Here is a 20143-nt window from a genome sequence, read left to right as displayed (position 1 = left end):
AAAGGCGATGCGGTCCATGGCACTTTGCTTTTTAATTTCAATGTATTAACATGTTTTAAATGATATTGTTAAACTTACCATTCGCCGTAGAACGTCTTCGTCGCGTATCAGCGACACGTCTCCTTCGGACATCCTGAAATCAAATGATTATATATATTATGAGAAGACATTTATATTACACTAAAGAGATTGAAATATAAATCAAATTGTAAAAGAGAAATGCTTCCGTCTAAAATATGAGGAGATCTGTGACACTGTCGTATTGGAGAGTTTCTATTCGATTCGTTTAATTATGAGTTCAACTTGAAAGCAACGTCCAGTTAATAATTCAATTAAATCAAATGCTAAGACCTTCAACTTGCGAATATCGCGTTACAGTTGCTTAACTTTGTCTCAATACATTTTTAATTCTACATTTCCTAAATAAATTTTAAGTCAATTTCCATTCATTTGATATTAAATTCTCTCGGAGTTATATTAATTTAATTTTTATAAAGTATCGCCTCATAATAAATCTTCTTATCGCGTGTCTACACGTGTCTTGTATTTATAAGTAAACATTCAACCTAGGTCTCGAACAAACGAACTGTTTATTTAGTAATATGATCACTGAGTCTGTCTGTCAGCGCCACATCAGTGATATTATAATATATTTATAATGATAATATTGACATTTGTTTGTCGCTGTCCGTTAGAGACGCGTCGCTCACAGTCTATTATTATAAATTGCTCAGAGGAATCAATTAAATTAATTAATAATTGCTCGGTATTTTCATTCAGGTTATAGGTCTGAAGGTAAGGTCTCAAATTTATATAAATGTTGTTTGATTAAAATCATTAGTCGTAATATTCACAGAGAAAAGCGCAACTTGTCTGGGATTCGTATTAATGACATGAATAGTATCAGTACTAAAAATACACCCTATTTATAAATATAAAAGCTATATGTATGTACGGATAAGATGCGCCTCGTCCTCCTGTATGTTGTGTTCCAGACGATATTTGCGACGTCCATCTTTCATTTGTCTCTGTCATTTGTTAAGAGGTTGAGATTCATCATGTGAACAGTCTACGGAGTGTGACGTCATCGGCATCTTAAGGTATGAACATTGAGCAGTTCTTAGAACTAAAAATCTTATATAAAACATTTACTTTCGACCATCTGGCGCTAAGGCCAGGACCATATCTGGCGTCGCCCCGCCGCCCTTGCCCCGTATGAACGAGCCTTATATAGCCACTTTCTTACTCAGAATTGGAACGAGGATTTTGAACAGATGGTTTTCGCACTGACGAGAGTTATTGTGATTGGTATTTTAAAAAATACGCTATTATTTTGTTATTGGTAATTTTTATCACACTAGATAACAGTCACGTGAGCCTGTTTAAAGGCAGGATGTTTCAACACGTCTGTTAGTTTTATAGATTTGTAGGGGAAGTCATGAATAAGTCGTTTTCAGAATAAGACTAAATATAGAAAATCAACAAAATTAACATACATAAACAACATATCATAAATTTAAAAAAATAAATCTTTTTTATGGAAAGTTGTGTATTCAAAAATAATATAATCTGAAGCGCCTGCAGAGTAATAAAAGCAATGCCGACTCGGTAATGATAGCCAAGGTTCATCATTAATATCACTTTAACGCAGACAATTGAGAGATATGTATCAGTAAATAACAGTTATCACGAGTGTCAGATATATTACAGTTAAATGTTGAATACCTTCAATATAACTCTTAAACGGCGATAAAGACACATTACGTGTGCACTTAACAATAATCAGGGTGTATAAAACATAGTTTACATCGTCATCGTACCAATACACGTATAGATTCCTTAGTTAATTAATATAAAAGAATAAGATGTTTGTAAGCGCTCTCCTCATATATGAATATACGATATCTTAAATAATAAAATTGCATAAGGTTGAAGTAAACACGATGGATGTCACATAAACAGATCGTCCTCCGCACCTAACTTACTCACCTCACTTACAGTTCATGAATAACAAAGCTTTTAACGTAATGTCTTCGGTTGTTAGTTTTCTATGTGTTTTGTAATTTCAAACATCAGTATTATGTTTTCATAGAAAAGATTCAACATCATTTATGTTGAATTCTTCAGAGCATGATTTTTATTATTAATATATTGATATCAAATAAATGTAATTTGATCCGAATCTTTTCGTATCTTACTGTAAGTATCTGAAGCCACCTAATCTTAAAAGACATATATCTTAAAAGGTTCGCGTTCTCGAGTGACCGCACCTGGACGCATTTCTCTCCGTCACTTGATACCCTACGGCCTACAAGGTTATAATAGGCACTACACTCGTACTATAAACTATGTTGTGCCACGCTCGCTGAGGGTGACTTACGACATTCTCGTGGTTCCTACATCGGACCTATCAGACTCACTGACTGTCACATCTTCTATGCAACCCCTGTATTATCATAATGCATGGAGTATTTTATGTCACGATAAAAAAACTAGTAAGTTAACATTAATTTAAATATTTCCATTTATTTTTCATATATTTTTTTTTTGTTTAAATACATTAAAATATTCAATTATTTTAGGTTTAAATCCAATAAAAAAATATGCGATAGTGAATACTTAATTAAGTGAAAACTCCTCCGCATTCATTATCATGGGTCAAAAATAACTTACATCATTGGACTTTATCACCTTTGAACTCATATTAACTGAACCTAGCTAAGATCTAATGCAAGGATCCTGGGGTTCAAATGAAAAAAACAGCATCGAAATTAGCCGATTCGTTTGAGAGCTACGAGGCCACAGACGGACACACACACAAACATCGACGTCAAATATATATGCTCTTTGGCATCGTTGAAAATGATGTTTAGTAAATGTCTCGATGAACAAATTATTTCTCTTTAAAGGAACGCGTTGTGACGGACGCGGACTAAACTTTCTCATCTTTTAGAAACTAAATGCCTACATCATAATAAATCACAAAACACAGAAACTAGCTTACATCGTATTTGTAAGTCGAAACGTTCAACTTTACTGACCTTGACCGAAGCTTGACTCAGCAGTCAGAGGCTGACCGTCAAAGTCCTTCTACAAACTATTTTATGCCTACAAGGGACTTCACTCCGAGAGAGCTGACGAAGAGGTGTATCAACTTATCTTAGTCTGAACTTCCCAGTTCTTGATCCAAGCGATGGTTGATTTAAATTCGTAGGGAATCAAAATTAAAATTTTGTACTTGATAATAAACTTTTAAGCTGCTATATGTCTTTACTTTTCTCATTCTCATTTACAAATATTTTTTCTGGTTCAATATTCGTAATTTCATTTTATTTAATTATACATGAATGAAACGATCGGATATGTATGATACAACCAAGTCTCAGTACAAACATCACTTCTGTGGAGTTGTCTCCTCTGTGTCCTTAACAGAGCTCGCACCTACTAATTACGTAACCGTCAGTCTCCCTGTATGTATATCGAGTTACACACTTTACTCAACCTCACTATCTTAATCGTTATTTAGTGTCACTATACTTTTCCGGCGACTTTGCTTGTCGAGTGCGAGTAAGTTGAACTATAAGGGCGACGTCATCGTGACCTCATTGTTTTTAAGATGAGGTTATTTAGAAAATGCGTTAATTTATATCTTCAGGAACGTTACCTATTGTTGTTTATCAGTTAAAGCCGTCAAATGTAAACTTGACATTGTATGAATCCCCGCAGCTTTCACTTTCCGTGATGTTGTCAGCCGCTGTAATTACTATTCTATTCACAAGTCACTCGGCATGCCTCGCGCCTGCCACCGCCGGATATGGGAATTTGGATCGGATCATGGAGAACATGCGGACATCTAGAAAACATCACTTTCTATAGCTTTTATTTTGTTTGCATGTCAATTATGTTTTAGGACACTGACAGAATGTTGGCTTCGATCCTGTTGTAACAACTCACCACGTATGTTTTATCAACTTTAAAGGTTTCCTCGCCTTAATGGGATCGGTAGATGATAATGATGAAAGGCTGTTATGATGATAAGCGTTCGGTCATAAATCCAAAACCTCTTCTATATGATTATCAACCCGTTCCAGTATTCATGAAGCTTCCTTGTAGGAGTGTCGTAGAATCAGTTTATGTACTTTTTGCATCAATTACCTCATTCAGCGAGATAGCTGTCCATAAATCATGACATAAACGCGCGAGCTGCGCAGGAATTGAATTCGAAGAGAATCATTTTTATTAATAAAATAGTCGTTCAACACCTACGACGTACATGGCTATATACTCCATACCACGAAGTCGCTAATCTGTTCGCTAAATTACGTCAACCTGACGGATGAATTAATATTAATATTAAATACATTTGTACGTATATTACATACGTTATACACGTAAAGTCTTATAGACAGCTCGAGCGGCTATATAATGCATTCACGATTGCTTAAATCCCTTATTATGAATATTTCGTTCCTGCATCACACACGCCACTTCTATCTTTTCTCCACCGTGTCTTTAATTGTCCTAGCGTGGTTCTATCCATCTCAAGGTTTCTCTTAAGCTTATTTCAAGTTAACCGTGACGATTCATCAGACAGGCAGAATATTATCCTTATAATTATATTGAATTGTTACTTACTAACTACATAATTTTGGTTATTTTTCTTAATTTTGTAGAATTTGTTGGTACAATTTTATCAGAACTTTACATGGTACGTCCTGTGTCACCTTGTAGAGAATAAACACGGAACATTATTGGACGAGATTGCTAAATGCAAACGGTTTTTAACCTTAAACTTCCCAAAACATTAATACACATTTAAGGCGGCGAGAGACCACACAATGCATAGTTGTTAGCAAGTTCTCTTCAAGGACACACATTAAATATTCTCAAAATTTTTGTCTGATATAATAAAATAGAATGGTCTACTGTGGTATACATTTAAATTTACTTTCAGCCATATTGGAGGTTTAAACTATTTTCATGCATTGAAACTCAATGAGAAATATTACATTATGTAAAGTGTTGTAAAAGATTATCTGACGTTAAATGAACTAAAAAAAGGGCTTTGCTTAGAAAAAAAGTAATTTCAAAAAGATACAAATTTCAAAAACATGAAAAAACTAGATGATAGGTGTCTCATCGGGCATGGTATCGCTGGCAAAAAATTTACGAGCGGTTGTACCAGAGACGGACGAACAAGGCTTACTCCAGATCAGTGAATAGAGACGATTGGCAAATATGAAGACGCGGATGGTGGACAAGACGGATCGGAACATTGGTTAATGTATACACAAATATTGTTCTTAACTGATAAAATAAACTCCGCACCCGACATTGGTATTAAGATTCGTTGATGAACGACAATTCTTTTCCTACTTGATTATGACCTTCACTTGGCTGCTTTAGTTTAATATTGAATGATTTATCAACAAATTTTAATACATATCTCAATGTCTATACTAAAACCTCGTCCACATAGTCGTACCAAAAGTGTAATATATATAATTCCTACGACACATAATGTCTCCGTGAGAGACGAACGGCATGTAGCTAACAATGGAATAAATATGCAATTGAGAAGCGGTTCTAGCAACTATACTATGGGACATCTTATTCTGAAATTATCAAACAAAAGACAAATTAAAAGACGAAGATATTTTAAAGCGGACAAAACCGTCGGTGAAAGTTATATTCTATTAAAAAAAACACGGAACTATCTCTTGGCTGGTTGAGGGAGTCGTTCTGCAACGTTTGTTATATTCATTTCCTTATTCATTATTTTAGGGGACGAATCGCCGCGACCTGCCGCGGGACTACTGGACAAACACGTAGTGTTAAATATATTGAAGTACACGTATTATTATATTTATCTATGGAGCTTATACTAACTGAAACTGGTCTTTAACTTATATTACGGACACTGAGTTAAGCTATTTCCTAGAATTTAATAAAGATATATTTTTCATCAACTTTCTGGGATTATTTACGACCGCGTTATAAATACAAACCATGATCAAATAAATTAAAAAATATATGTAATAGTATATTTATTTAGAGATTTACGAGCAGTTCGGGCTATTTATAGTGTGGAAGGCGCATCGGCATAAATTTGAGTCAGCATCCCTGCGCCCGCGCACGTCCTGGCTTTATACCTATATCAGTACTTGCAAAACAGGTTCCGCCACTACCTAGGGCTGGCACTCTCATGAACGACCATTATACATAAAAAAAAAATTAAACGGGAAAGCATTAGTCCGCTTAACGAACATTCAAGATCAGCTTATAAAAATTGTATTATACGAAAGTTCTCTTAATATGTATATGAAATTGACAACTTTGTCGTCAACCCTGGACACGGTCCGCGACCTCCAGAATAAATAGCGAAGAGCCAACAATAATAATGTATTATGTTATTATAAATTGTATTCTGTATCATTATTTATGATATATAATGTATACAGCGCCTTATATTATAATGTTCGAGGTACATGTGAGATCGTAAAGAGGTTTTAATACGGAAGAATAAAATTTAAACATTCTTTTATAAAAATAATGTTCATGTTTTATGTCTCACGGAGTTCGTCTCATGAAGTGTATTACATTTATTGTGCAGTGCTCTGATTTCATATTCATTGTTCATAAACTGGATTTTATTTACAAAAAACTTTTTTATTCAAATGTTCATGTTATGTTATAATATATATATATATATATTAACTTAATCGTATCACCAGCAACAGACAGAACGTTATAAGGTTAATTTAAAGGTAGTATGTATGTGTGTTGAGCGTGTAATATTATAGGTGATTGTTATTTGAATCGATTATTTCAACTATAAACTATAATCATTTTACAGTTTATAAAATACGTATTTTAATGAAGTGTTCATTTATAATCTGTATGGAATCGCGTCTGGAGAGTTCTAAATCTATCAGGAATCTATTGATACTGTCATTATCTCGTCGCCGCTCGGAACCTTCGATTACATCCAGCACCGGCGTCATCCCGATAAAGCCCTTGATACTCTCATGATAGGAACTACAATCCCGTGCCTCACCTCGGCGTGCAACAATGTTGCCGCGGGTAAGGCATTACTGTGGAAAACTAAGTGGTGCCTGCGATAGTCTCAGCTCTCAGGGAACAGTGAACAGTCTAATAGGGCGTAGAAACTGTGTATCCCTCAGATACAGATCGCACCGATTGTGTTCACTTGTATTATACAAACATACCAATACTTACTCGAAGTATTGTCACGAGAAAAGATTCCATTGCACTCTTATATACAAAGATAACTATTACTTTTTGTCATTCATAGAATAAATACTTGAGTCTGAACTGAATTCATCCTCAACGAGCTAGAATGGCGGTTTATATTAGAGTATTGTAGAAACACAAACAATATGGCTAGTGTCGTCTGAGCAACCTTCACGGAGCGCGATCTTTAGCGACCAACTTCACTTGGAGCGGTTTTATGTTTCGCAATTCTACAATAATACATGTGTGGATATATAAATATAGCTATAAACGTACACACAGAGAGACGAGTCCGGGGATTGACACAAGTTAATACAGATTAAAAATAAACGCGAGAACTTACTTAATAATCTGTGCTACATGCTGTTCCTTAATTATAAAAGAAATAAACGAAATTAATTATAAAAAGTCATCGAATAATAATAACAAAGCAGTTGTTATTTTAATGTCGGCCCCTTGGGTTCTTACTCATGACAAATAAAGCGCAGTACGGAATAAGTCGGCGTAATAACAAGTTACTGATATAAGAAATAATATTGACTGCATTAAAATACTCCTTGTAGGTTCGCGGTGATGTCATTTGTAAAAATAAAAATGGACACCTTGACATAAAATGATAGCTAATAATGTATGTATTATTATCTCAGTTACGAGATCACATTCACATATTAAATGAAGTATACACACAGTTATATAAGACTATGCTGTTTTCCGTGAGCAAGCGACTCTATCGTTTCATCAACCACTCTATTGAAAGGCTCTGTTGTTACTAAAATAACTATAATGCTGCAGCAACTCTATAAAATATATTAGAATTATGTAAAGTTTCCGATGTTTCTGAGGCACACTACGTAATATTATTATTAAAGGTGTAACAGGAGAAATATTGAGTAATTATGATTTCAACATATAATTCTCTAGTTACAGAAGGAAATTCATTATTTAAATCGAACGTTGCTTCTGAAACAAATAAATCCAGCAGTGACAGTCTCGTTTGAAGGTTTTATGATATTCGATATTTAATTTATGACGGTAGGAGGCTGTGCGGTCGCTCGCGTGCAAACACTAATGAGTTTTTAACTAATCTCTCAGTGGTTGTGAACGAAAGATGTTATGAACACTCACCAAATAATCTCTCTGGGATGCGATCTAGACGATATACAGGAGCGCTGTGAACACTAGGACGAGCTGTTCCGGAGATACGGGGGTGGAGACAATCAGACAACCCACACATATACACACATACACACACCACTCCACCCGGGCTTACATGACGGTCATACTAATAACAATATATGGTTATATATATTACAACAGTTTAAGAGAAATCTATTCAAGTTAAGCTTCATACTATTTCGTCGCTACGAGGCTTGATGTTTTTGAAGATGCAGCAGGTACGGTGGACGGGCCTAAACAAATATCAGGTTAACGGGTTCAGTGACGTCATTAACACCTGGACCACGGAACGAACATTCCAGAAGTCACAAAAAAATGTGAAGCGTTCCTTTCCACTTCCAGCAGCCAGCCGCGGACACTGATAAATTAACAGTTCACTAACAACAATATTCATGTATAATATTAGACTATGCTATGCTTTTACAGATCGACGATTGATCTGAAGGAGTCAAATTATGCCATCGGTCGGTTAAATACAGAGAGAGCTTTCTAAATGGAAAAGTGGACGCATTAGTTAAATATGTTAGCACTTTAGAGTGTTAATATAAAAACATTTGTTATCTCAGAGGTAATAACTCACCATCACTCCCGAATGAACGTAACGGAGGTCGATGAATTTTAAATCGATTATACGAAACAGGTTTAATACGAAAATAACGAGCATTTTGATGTAAAAGGACAAAATATAAACTACATTTAAATATATATACATGTATATGGAAGAAAAATTTAATAAACATAAAGAAGTATTATGTAGAAGACTTAACGCAACTGTTAGCGTCGTCATTTAACAAGTAAACCTGGCATATAACATTAAAACCGACTGCACTAGGGACGTCTATCAGGTGCCCTTTTATTATTTGTAGCGAGGAGAAGGTGCATCTCACTTCTGAATAACCACTTCTGATATATAGAAATATAATACTTAAACTAAAATTTAAATGAAAAAGTCATTGTAAAGTATTGAAGTAGGACAGGTTGTCCTTTACGAATAGTCAACACTAAACATAACATTAGAATAATATCCTGAAATTAATATTGTATTGCGAGTTGTTCCCGACGCTGGCGTTGGATCGACTCTGTCTAATTTTAGTTGTGACTAAGTATTTAATGGAACCATTTTACCCAATTGAAGTCGATAGAAAAATCTAACACTGACCTAATGTTCACAGTCAAAATATTAATCAATAAAATGAAAATAAATCAACCGTCGCTACAACGACACGGTACATGTTTTGTGTTTTTTGTTTTGTTAAGTCTATCTCCATAACATCAATAGATGCTTGTTGTTTAAACTTTACGTCTCTGATAAACAGCGTTTTAAAAGTGTGATAATATAAAACAAGCATTCTTTGTAATATGATTCGTAAATACTGGAAAGTCTCTCGTCGGGGCGGGGTGTAAAATAAACTTAAGCGGAGAGTTGGCCTTCCTCGTTCTTTCTTTGTTTCTTTCTCTCAGTGTCGTTGGGAATTCACAAATCGATTCTCCTAAAACTGGTCATTAATATATAATACAAGTAAACAATCAAAGTAGAGGATATAACGTCATCCTAATGACTCCACGGAGTGAGTTCTGAGCGCGTGGGAGTCTTCAATGTCACCGTCAGCTAGTGTCCGCGAGACCACTGACAGATTCATTATTTTACCATCAGCATAATGATTTGTTATCAGTAGGCTTACTATAAGTACACACACACTACATACGGAGCGTTAACAGTCTTTACATAATAAATTACAAGTTTCACATTTCTATGTTTCATTAAAATTACGCGATACCTACAACAATTTCTGTCCATACATTCACATACATTAGATATGATCAAACTTCACTCATTTAACTTTATCCGTTATTTAAATTGATCACTAGGACCTAGGTCGAGCGACTTCTAAAATATACTTTGAAAAATTGTCAAAAATATGGATATCGTAGTGAGTTGACGGGTTTGATCTGGTCTTAATAACTGACATCACAACTCATCAACACTCGCTACATAAAAACTCAATTAATCAAACAGGAGATATCGCAATAAAAAGTTGGTACTGGATAAAACACTGTGTCGCAGACTAGTGATTTGAAACATATATGTTAAGTGAGTTAGTCGGGAAAAAAAACGTCAGGCGTTTCAGTTGTAGAGATTTAAGTTTTGTAGCTACATCTGAATACTGGTTAAGATTCAAATCTGGTAAAACATAATTGTAATATTAATCTGTAATAAGAACTTATGATTTTTTTACTTGTTGTTCACGTTAATGTGTGAGGTATCTCAAGAGAACAAACAAATCCCTATTATATTACAATATTCTATAAAGGTAGTCGCCACATTTCCACGAATTAAGCAACTAGAGATATTGCAACGACGACACACAGACGGACGTCTCGGTATTATTGTATTTGTTTATAGATAATGGCCAAGTGCTACAAATAAATAAGTCATTATATTTCGGAGAAACGAAGCGAGCGGTTCGAACAGGAAAATATTTAAATGTGCGCTAATTACTCTTAATTGGATGTCCTAAAACGGATTCCAGTTTCCTGTACCGGCTTTAAAAGGGAATTGATTACATCAAGACCGTGTCGCACATAACGTTACGCGGTCGCTTTTTATATTTCTAAAGTGAAATTAGTCTGAAGTCATTTTATGTATCTACCTACATTATATACTTCGATTATTTACGACAATTTATTTCTATTATCATATATTATGTAAGAAAGAAAGCAACCCATTTAAGATAATTCCTTATACAAATCGTTACTCTTCCGTGCTCGGTTTGACACCACAATGGATTTCTGACTTGAAATATTTGTAACGGAGATCGACCGCACTATGGCAGACATACAAACACAACCGCATACAGATGGACAGATGCTCCTTCTATCTTCTACGGATCCTCGCTATATAAGGCGATACAAAGGATAGCGGTTTAATTAATTTTAAATTGATTTCTTCGTAGAAAAAGAAATATTAGTAATGAAAACAACATGCAATATAAATAAACATGACACGTTCTACCGTGGACGCTAAGTTTCTACGTAAAATCCAAATAAATTGGTCTGGAGGTGATGAGGAGGACGAAAGCAAACCTACACCCACAGTCAACGCCTTTTCTAGCAGCGAATTTTCACACTTTTCGAAGGTCGGAGTTCACTAAGATGACGTTTAATGGTCATAGAAGAAGTAAATAAAGCTGTACGCTTCACGTGTGCTTACTTGTTGCATCTGAAATTAGCTTATTTGAATATTTTATAAATGTAGCTATGAGTCGTTCATGGAAACAAGGACAAAATTGCATACGCATAATTAAATTCCTGTCGGGGACATTATCTTGACACAATTAAGCTTAAAGAAGCGGTGAGTCATCTACGACAAGAATAAACATTGCCAATTGTATGTTACGGTCGGTTAACAAAAACGAACTTAGAATGTTAGGGCGAGCTAGCTGAGGGCGCTTCCTCATAACTTGTACATTTGGAGTTAAAGAATACGTCACGGGTCCGTGGTCACGATAAACTGATTGAATGGATTAATTTAAACTGAATTTTAAATAGAAGTAATTGAGTCGGTTATGATTTGATGGAGTAGAGGTTGCCATGATTAAGTCAGTCTATAGTAGATTCGGCACGCGCAGGTTTCATAGGTCACTCTCCGGAATGAGTTGCATACCTTTTATAACACTGCATTCATCTCTTACAATAGTCCGGACGGAACCACTGACCAAGCAAATAAGGGAATGCGGACGTTGATTGACATAACTTTGAGGTCTATTAAAAATTTATCGATAAAGCACGTTCGTTCGACAGACGTGGCGCATCACTATTAATGAAATAATAAACATCAACGGAATCATATAGGAATGTGTTTCTAAAAATTCAATGATACATTGGAAAACAGTTTAATATTTGATATGAAAGTTTAGTCACATAAAGACAAAGCGAATGACTAATATTATAAATATTGACACAATTTGAGGTATCTGAGGACGGCTCCGAGGCCTCGTCATGCTGCTAATAAATGTGTAACGACGTCGTCTTTATCAATATATGTCATTAAATTGACTGAAAACGTGTTTTTAACTAAAACGTTGTACGCGAAGTGGAACGATACAGATACACTAAATATTTGTAATCAATTATGTAGTCATTGTAAGTGAAAATATCTGAAACATTTAGTATTCAGACGGTTATTTATTCTTTTTTACAAATTCTTAGGCGCTGACTAGAATTATACTTAAATTGGTTCCCGGTAACTCGACCCGCGTTCGTTTCTGACATAGTGGATTGTCCCTTCTGTCTTCTGTCTACTGTCCACTGTCTTCCCACTGTGTGTTGTCCACGAACTGTGACTGTCATATTGTATTAACCCACGACCTACATATATTATAACGACTAATTAAAACATTTTATTCAATATAGTCCAGTTGTTTAAATAACACCATTCATATCGTCTCCGTTGGGGTTTCATACACTTACTTACCGGTGAGCAGACGTTGAGACGTTTTGATTTGATTATAATTGTTAAAAAATATTAATGAATATAGGACCAGATATCAATAGACGGCGAAGACGGAAATAATGTACTTTGTCAATGATCATAAGATACTGGAATGAGAAATTGTTATCAGATTACAATACATAAGGAGAGCGCAGTAAATCTTTTCGTTTTACTGACGGATGTGAGAATATTTAAATGAAGACATTAAAGCCGAACGTTAAGAAGTGATCCAATTAATTAAGAACTCAAACAATGGTATTTAACTGTGGCAATGTTTGAGAATACGCGAAGACACATCCGACACGGCTTGCAATGTACCTCGTTAACTGTTATGTTATATGTATTACTTGTTTAATTTAAAATCTCTGTAAGTTTCAGATTTTTTCCTGAATTTTAATTATGATTATACAAAACCTAAGAACAGCATCAGATTATTTTATAATATAATAACGATATTACGATATGTAAAAAGTTTATGGTAGGTGAGTAATGTTATTAAAATGCGCTCGAAACGGGAGTGACGAATCTGCGGACTAAAGGCGACGAGCAAACATATTGGAAGAGCATTGGTTGAAGAAGGAGCTATGAGCCTGTTATAACTTAGGTTGTAATACGAGATTGTTAGAATTGAACAACTGTATACAATGAGCGACAGTTTGTAATCATATCGCTAAATAAACATCTCACCACAATAAACACTAAACATTATTGTTTTGCTAGATACCCTCCCTCTCGCGGGATACTTAAAAATATGTGAGGAAATCACAACCTAAAGGAAACGACGTCTAAAACATCTGTTTTATATAATACTTTGGTTTTTGTATATTTTATATTATCAAAATCGAAAATCCCTGAAACTGGTTGAGGTTCGACTCTAATAAATGTTCAATACTCTGCCTTATTTGTATGAATATGTTTGTAGTGTGAATCTCACTGATAACATTATTAAATGGAACCTTACGTTGGTGAGATGAGTTGTTTCTTTCTTTAAAAATCAAACGTGTGAGTTCTATGACGGTACCGTTGGTTATATTATTTAAATACATATATTATGACTCACCTGATTTCGGCGCCGGTGGCCTAACACGAGGCGGTTCTTAACATTTAATTCAAACTATCGAAGGCACAGTTCGTCTCCACTGTCAACCTTGCAGTCGAGCTCACATACGTTATTAAGCGGTGAGTGTGTTAGGGTCGTATTGGTGGCGGAGTCGTTTCGTCGGTGGACCGCTCGTGCCCTGTCAGGGGTCAGCGGGGGTCAGCGGGGATCGTGTCGGTGAACGGTGGATGGACGAGCGGCGCAGGCGGCGTCCGAGCGATCACTGACTACTCGGTGTTGCGCGAGCGCGGTGGCGGAGGCTCGGGCTGCGCGCGCGCACCTCCAGCGTCCCCGGCGCCTCCTACTCCGCCCTGCGCAGCCCTCTCGGCTCTCGCGAAGGCTTTCGTGAGAGATAACTTTTATCGGCCATGTTCCGAGAAAGCGTTGCGAAGCAACACAATACATTTGAATTATAGATTATAGTTATTAGTGTATCATAAGAATTGTTTGTAACAGTTTCAAAGCCGATGTTAGTCTTAGAGCATTTCATTAGACTTACACTAGACTTACAGTTTTGTACGAACTTTACATCACATCAATACAAAATTTTCACTTCTGTGTGTATTGTTAATTGATTTGCTACTTTTCTTATTGGGTCAAAATAAATATAAAATTAACAATGAGACTAAAGAAGTTACTCATATCATATGAATGATGTTGAGGGTTAAACGTTGAAAGCTGTTAACATAAGGAGAATTGAGGATACATTACCAATTTGTTTATAAAACAAACAAAGTTGGTAATTAAATAGGGAGGAGGGAGGATGTCCTCTCAACAAGAGTTAAAAGACTAAGAAATATGACGTTGATAAAATTAGTACAGTGCTGTAGTTAACGGGATCCTTAAAATACAAAATAATGGTTTGTACGGGTCTTATAAGATTGTTCGAGTGTCTCCGGAACATCGGTGACATTATTTACACTCGTATAAATCACGTAAAGTCGTTTGAGTTATGTTTTATATCCAATTAGTGAATATTTCACATAAATTAGTTTCATGATATCGTCAGCAGCGAGCTACGTACACGGTACATGGTCGCTTCATGTTTATTCATTTACAAATCATAATATATATTTAATTATTCGTAACAGATAACATTTATTAGTAATGATGTTAGGGAAGTGAGTATACAAAAACATCTTTTCATATTTCGACTGTCAATGTATCAGATAGCAAAATATTTTTAGGGCATGATGCTTTGTTATTAATTTTAATTTCTTTATATAGCTCGTTTCATGTTTACTCCTCGATAGATGATTAAGAAGAGACCGGAACCCCAAATATTATAAACTCCAGAACAGCATCCAGTCAAATAGGTATACTAAATGAAGGTTCCATCGTAGTCTCAGCAAATTACTTGTAGTAGATGACCAGTGTGTAAAGAGTGAGTCAGAACATGACCATAGCAATGTTAAGATATATTCAATGTTTTCTTTATTTGTACATCATCTGTATTGTAAATTAATCAGTTTATCTCGCCTGGGCTGCACTTGGATCAAGAATATGGCTTAGAGAAATTATAATTGAAGAATTTTTCTTTATAAACCAATTGAGATATTTTCGCCACAAACTTTATTAGTAAGTTAAGTCACTGAGTAGTTTACTTATCTGAAGGCCCGTTTCCGAAGTCACCATTCTTAGAAATCTAAATATCTCTCGGATGCTAAAAGCACTTTCAACTATTAATTTAATTTCTAATACGAATCATGGTTATAAATCTCGTTATCAGCTCGGACTCGTTGTTTATAATGTATCATTGTATGTATTTGTTTAAAGTTCTGACACACTAATGCTTCTGCTTTCGTCTAATCATAACCTACTTTAATTAATATAATTTTGGGTGAGTTAAATATCTTGTAATTATCCGGTGGTCTCTGTAAGCAAATGTTTGATTATACAGAATTTAGTTTCATGTAATGGATGCTGTTCTGCTCTGTTTACTCGTGAATAACCATAGCATTATCATCTTACAGATATGTAAAATAGTAAATGATATTTAAATGCTTCTGTTTCATATTTAAATCCGTCTAGTTCTGAATAGTTTTTAAGTAATAAGATGTTGGGTTAAAAAAAATAGTTTTCTAAATGTAAATAATACTATCTTTATGAATACAACCTCCTTTTATCCATTTTCTTAAATTGTTTATAAATTAGCTTGCCGTGGAAGCATGAAATTCTGTTAGATTTTCATTTCATTTACTAACGATTGATCTAGGAGAACTGACCCTGGTATTTGTATCGAGAAAGACCAGAAACCATGGAACATACTTACTCGAAAACGCGGGTATGACGTGGCGAGGACGTCATCGGTGTCACAATTAAAAAGAGCATTGTCTTTATACTGGCTAATAGAGGACTATTGTATCGAACACACACATGAAGTACGCCGTCTGACTTTTGATATCATCCACTGGCGTGTCTAGCGTGGGCCTGACTGCTCCTGGTCGAACAGTTTTAGCTGTAAGATTTGTTACCACACTTAATAAGTTGTCCTAGCCTGTTGTATATTAAAAACTATCACGCGTTCATCCTTGAACATACTCGTATAAAAGTTTTTGCCATAATATATTTTATAACCCGCGTGTAACGGGAACAAATACGGAGTAGAAAATTTGACCCTTGACATTTATCTAAACAACTTAGACTGCAATCTTCAACGAGGCAACAGTGAAATACACTTACGGAGCAGTATTCGTGATCCGAGAGATGTTTCCGATGCTAGTAACTCAAGTGGAGGAGACGTGGTTGTGTTAACTGCTTTCCTTCAGGTGCCTTTCTATTTAGGTGTACTGGATATAAATAATATTTTTTTCAGAAAATTTCGTATATCGATCAAGTGTGGTAGCATAAGAACTTTCTCAATCAAATTTATAGTAACAAAAAAAATTAATATAATCACCTTGCGATGTGTAAGCGAAAATTATTATTATTACAGTCAGTTCGGGTCATTAAGGAGCCCACGTATTGCAAAATTATCTTCGATTCATTATAATTCTCACATGAAGTCTTTACTGGATCATAAAAAATATAGTTACATTAAAAACCTTCGTGAATACCAAGGATCGATACGCTTAATGTTCGAAACTGGCGGCGTGGGCGCGTGTGACGTCATCAGACCAAGAGACCAACTATGGAAATGAGGAATAATTGGAGGTCTCGAACGGTAAGGAGGATATCTTGTGTATACATTATTATAACGATTTAATTAAAAAAAAAACAATCAAAATGTAATTGAATTGGAAATGACAGTTCTAACCAGACAACAAACAGTATTGTTCATGAATATCTCTCGTATATTTTGGAAGTAACCTTATTGTAACAAGATATTTCCTTTTAAGTAATAAATAATTAAATGGTTAAATATAGATAACACACGTCAAAAGAAAATTGACTATTTGAATTCAGTGCAGATTTGAGGCAGAATAAATGTATCCTTTTTAATTATAAACAAGGAACATGAAAGCGTGACACCCGGGACTTTAATGGAGAATAAGTAGGAGACGTCGTGACCACGACGCGCGCACCTGACACGCGCTCACAGGACCCACACACTGTCAGGGAAGATTCAATTTAAATGTAGCAATAGTATCCTCATACATATATTATATACACTCGCTTAGTAATAACTGAAATTAAATTATATCAAGTACTATTATGTACACATATTCCAAGGAGTCCTGTGTATGTCAATGAGTCTCGGATCTGTCTGGCGAGTGAGTCAGTCGCGCGCCCGGACTCATGATGCAGTCAGTGCTCATTGTTTCAATATCATAATGTAACTTATGCCGCAAATTATTGATTGAAAGCTAAACGAAACGATACGTTGGATAGCATTGTACGCCAACACAATTTATAACATTAATAACTTTCACAATCAACCATGTTTTATAGTATTTTGTTTTGAATTGGATCTTATCCATGAATTTTTTACTACGTAATATATACAAACATTCTCCAGACGACCTCCAGCTCTATATTTGGATTCGGAAGGTTTGAAATAAGATATTACTTGGTCGTTTACTGTAAATTAAATTATTTCAAGTTGTCCTTTATAAGGAACTCTGTATTGAGTCTCCTCCGCAAGCAAAACTCGCGTTCCTCTGTAAACCTGTTAGACATAGTTGTTATAATAAATTTATGAAAAATACCACCAAATTCATTTTCATTTATAACGTCTTCTTTTATAACTGAATTTATAGAAATAATGAAATAAATAAAATTGGATTGTGTTTGTTTGTTATATTAACGGCACGTATATTCAAATAATAATGTCTACAATCTTTGTCTGTCTGTTTGTTTCGGTTATTCTCTGAAATAGAACGCCTGATCGATGTTGACGGAACTTCCACAAGCGGGCATCTATCTGATGTAATTACTGATTAGTAACTTAGGCTATTCTTGTTTTAAACATTTTATTTATTATAATTGAGAAAAATAATATGTATTATATGGACAAATATACCATTTTGCGGCACAGCTGATGTGTTATAAAAATGAATTCCCTTAATTAAATTTACTTAGAATTGTTAACTTCAGATAGAAAAATCTTTAAAATACAATTTAATTTGCAAAAGTGAATTGAATCGTAATCGTATGTTAGTCTTCACACGCTAACAGTTTCTTTAATCAGTTTTAACTACTACAAGTAATTAAAGTATAAAGTAAGTGTAATCATGAGTGCTGTATGACGAGTGGTTGCGACAGCGCGTGTCGTAACTCCCGGGTTCGGTTCCCGCGACACGTAACGATACACCATGCGACAACCACTGGCTGGGAGGCTCGGAGCTAGAGACCAAACAATATTCCGACATTCTAATATTATAGAATATATTAATAATATCAAGGAATGAGACTGTTAGGCTTTCATTGGGATAATGCGTTTACCATCGACGGAAATAAGTCATTCTTTACGAAACTAATAGTCTCAGAGATACAGAATAAAGTTAAAATATCTTTAGTATGAGTTAAATTTGTCACATAAATACTGTCAGCTTAAAGTTTATAAATAAATCATCGGTGATAGGAATACATGATATATTAATGAGATATATTTGAAATGTTCCGTGTTTAGGTAGAATGGACCAAGGCCTAAAAACACCTCATACATGAATTTATCATCTTGTTGTGTATATTACCACAAACTATTTGTATTACTAACGTTGTTCTATGTCGCACTATAACTGCTCATCTGAATACGTCTGTCAATCCGTACTTTATGATTGTTTAAGTAGAGCCTCCAGCTAGCAGAGGTTGTCTGAACAGTTTTACCGGCTGTCTAGTAGGTACCGATTATTGATATAGATATTGATCATTGTATACCTTCTCATACTATAATGTATATCTCGGTGATTGTTTGTGTTTCTTATGACGTGTCGCGTGTCTTATGACATCACGATTCTATTTTCCTTCAAACATCTAACAGTTCTATATATGGGCTGCGACAGGTCCGCGCTGAACTCAGATTCACGATCACAACATTAAATTGCTTATTCATTTATTTTATATTCATGTAATTGCATTCGTTAATTCTAATGCGGCTCAATATGGTGTAATACACACGGGCTACATAAACCAAGTTATTAATCGTAGACGTCTTTTTAAGCATCTTATATTAACTGCCCTGGAACTGATTAATAAAAATAACTTCATTATTTTGGTTAAAAAATCACTCCAACGTCGTAGATGACAAAACGCTGAAAATCAATGTCATGACGAATATAAATTATAAACTGTTTTGCGGACAAAAGCGTATATTTTAAGGAGACAATTAGAAGGAAAAACAATGGAATAAATAAAGTAGTTTATGAGTTATTATCGTGAAGTCATTGAGAGTTATAAACAAGTGACATACAAACTTGTACGGTGTGGAGGCGGGCTAGGACCACGCAGATTACAATAAGTGAGAACAGAACGTGACAAAATATAACACACATGAAAATTAACTTACATGGAATCATTATTTATGCAACCTTATGCTGATCAGTCGTAATCGTAATCGTAAGTCGCATCGCTCGTGAATAACATCCATGTGTCGTTGAAGAGGAGGTCTCCAGGAGTGACATTAAGTGGGTCTCTGGCTGAACATGGAATATACCATAAATATGAAGACTTAGACTTAGGTG

At 35.0% G+C, this 20143-nt stretch overlaps 1 protein-coding gene and 2 long non-coding RNA genes across 7 annotated transcripts in view; 2 read left to right on the top strand and 1 right to left on the bottom strand.

Moving 5' to 3' along the window:
• LOC116769997 (uncharacterized) overlaps positions 1 to 14219 on the bottom strand; it is a 42797-nt gene extending 28578 nt beyond the window's left edge. For 3 of the 5 annotated variants that reach the window (XM_032661313.2, XM_032661311.2, XM_032661312.2), the window contains exons 1-2: positions 13983 to 14219; positions 79 to 133 (exon numbers count right to left, since the gene is read on the bottom strand). In XM_032661313.2, the coding sequence (XP_032517204.2) occupies positions 79 to 132 (54 nt within the window). In that variant the 5' untranslated portion in view covers position 133; positions 13983 to 14219. The remainder of the gene's footprint in view (positions 1 to 78; positions 134 to 13982) is intronic. The other 2 variants (XM_032661309.2, XM_032661310.2) reach the window with 1 other exon arrangement.
• LOC116770003 (uncharacterized) lies at positions 136 to 3255 on the top strand. Its single transcript, XR_009753659.1, has 3 exons — positions 136 to 1100; positions 2247 to 2495; positions 2583 to 3255. It is a non-coding gene; the product is annotated as an uncharacterized LOC116770003 (long non-coding RNA).
• A 2649-nt stretch (positions 14220 to 16868) lies between the features above and the next one.
• Positions 16869 to 18250, top strand: LOC133320207 (uncharacterized). Its single transcript, XR_009753641.1, has 2 exons — positions 16869 to 17184; positions 17474 to 18250. It is a non-coding gene; the product is annotated as an uncharacterized LOC133320207 (long non-coding RNA).
• Positions 18251 to 20143: the final 1893 nt, after the last annotated feature.

This window comes from Danaus plexippus (genome assembly GCF_018135715.1).
Source record: "Danaus plexippus chromosome 13 unlocalized genomic scaffold, MEX_DaPlex mxdp_15, whole genome shotgun sequence".
In the NCBI taxonomy this organism is placed as follows: Eukaryota; Metazoa; Arthropoda; class Insecta; order Lepidoptera; family Nymphalidae; genus Danaus; species Danaus plexippus.
This window is presented reverse-complemented; position numbering and strand designations above follow the sequence as displayed.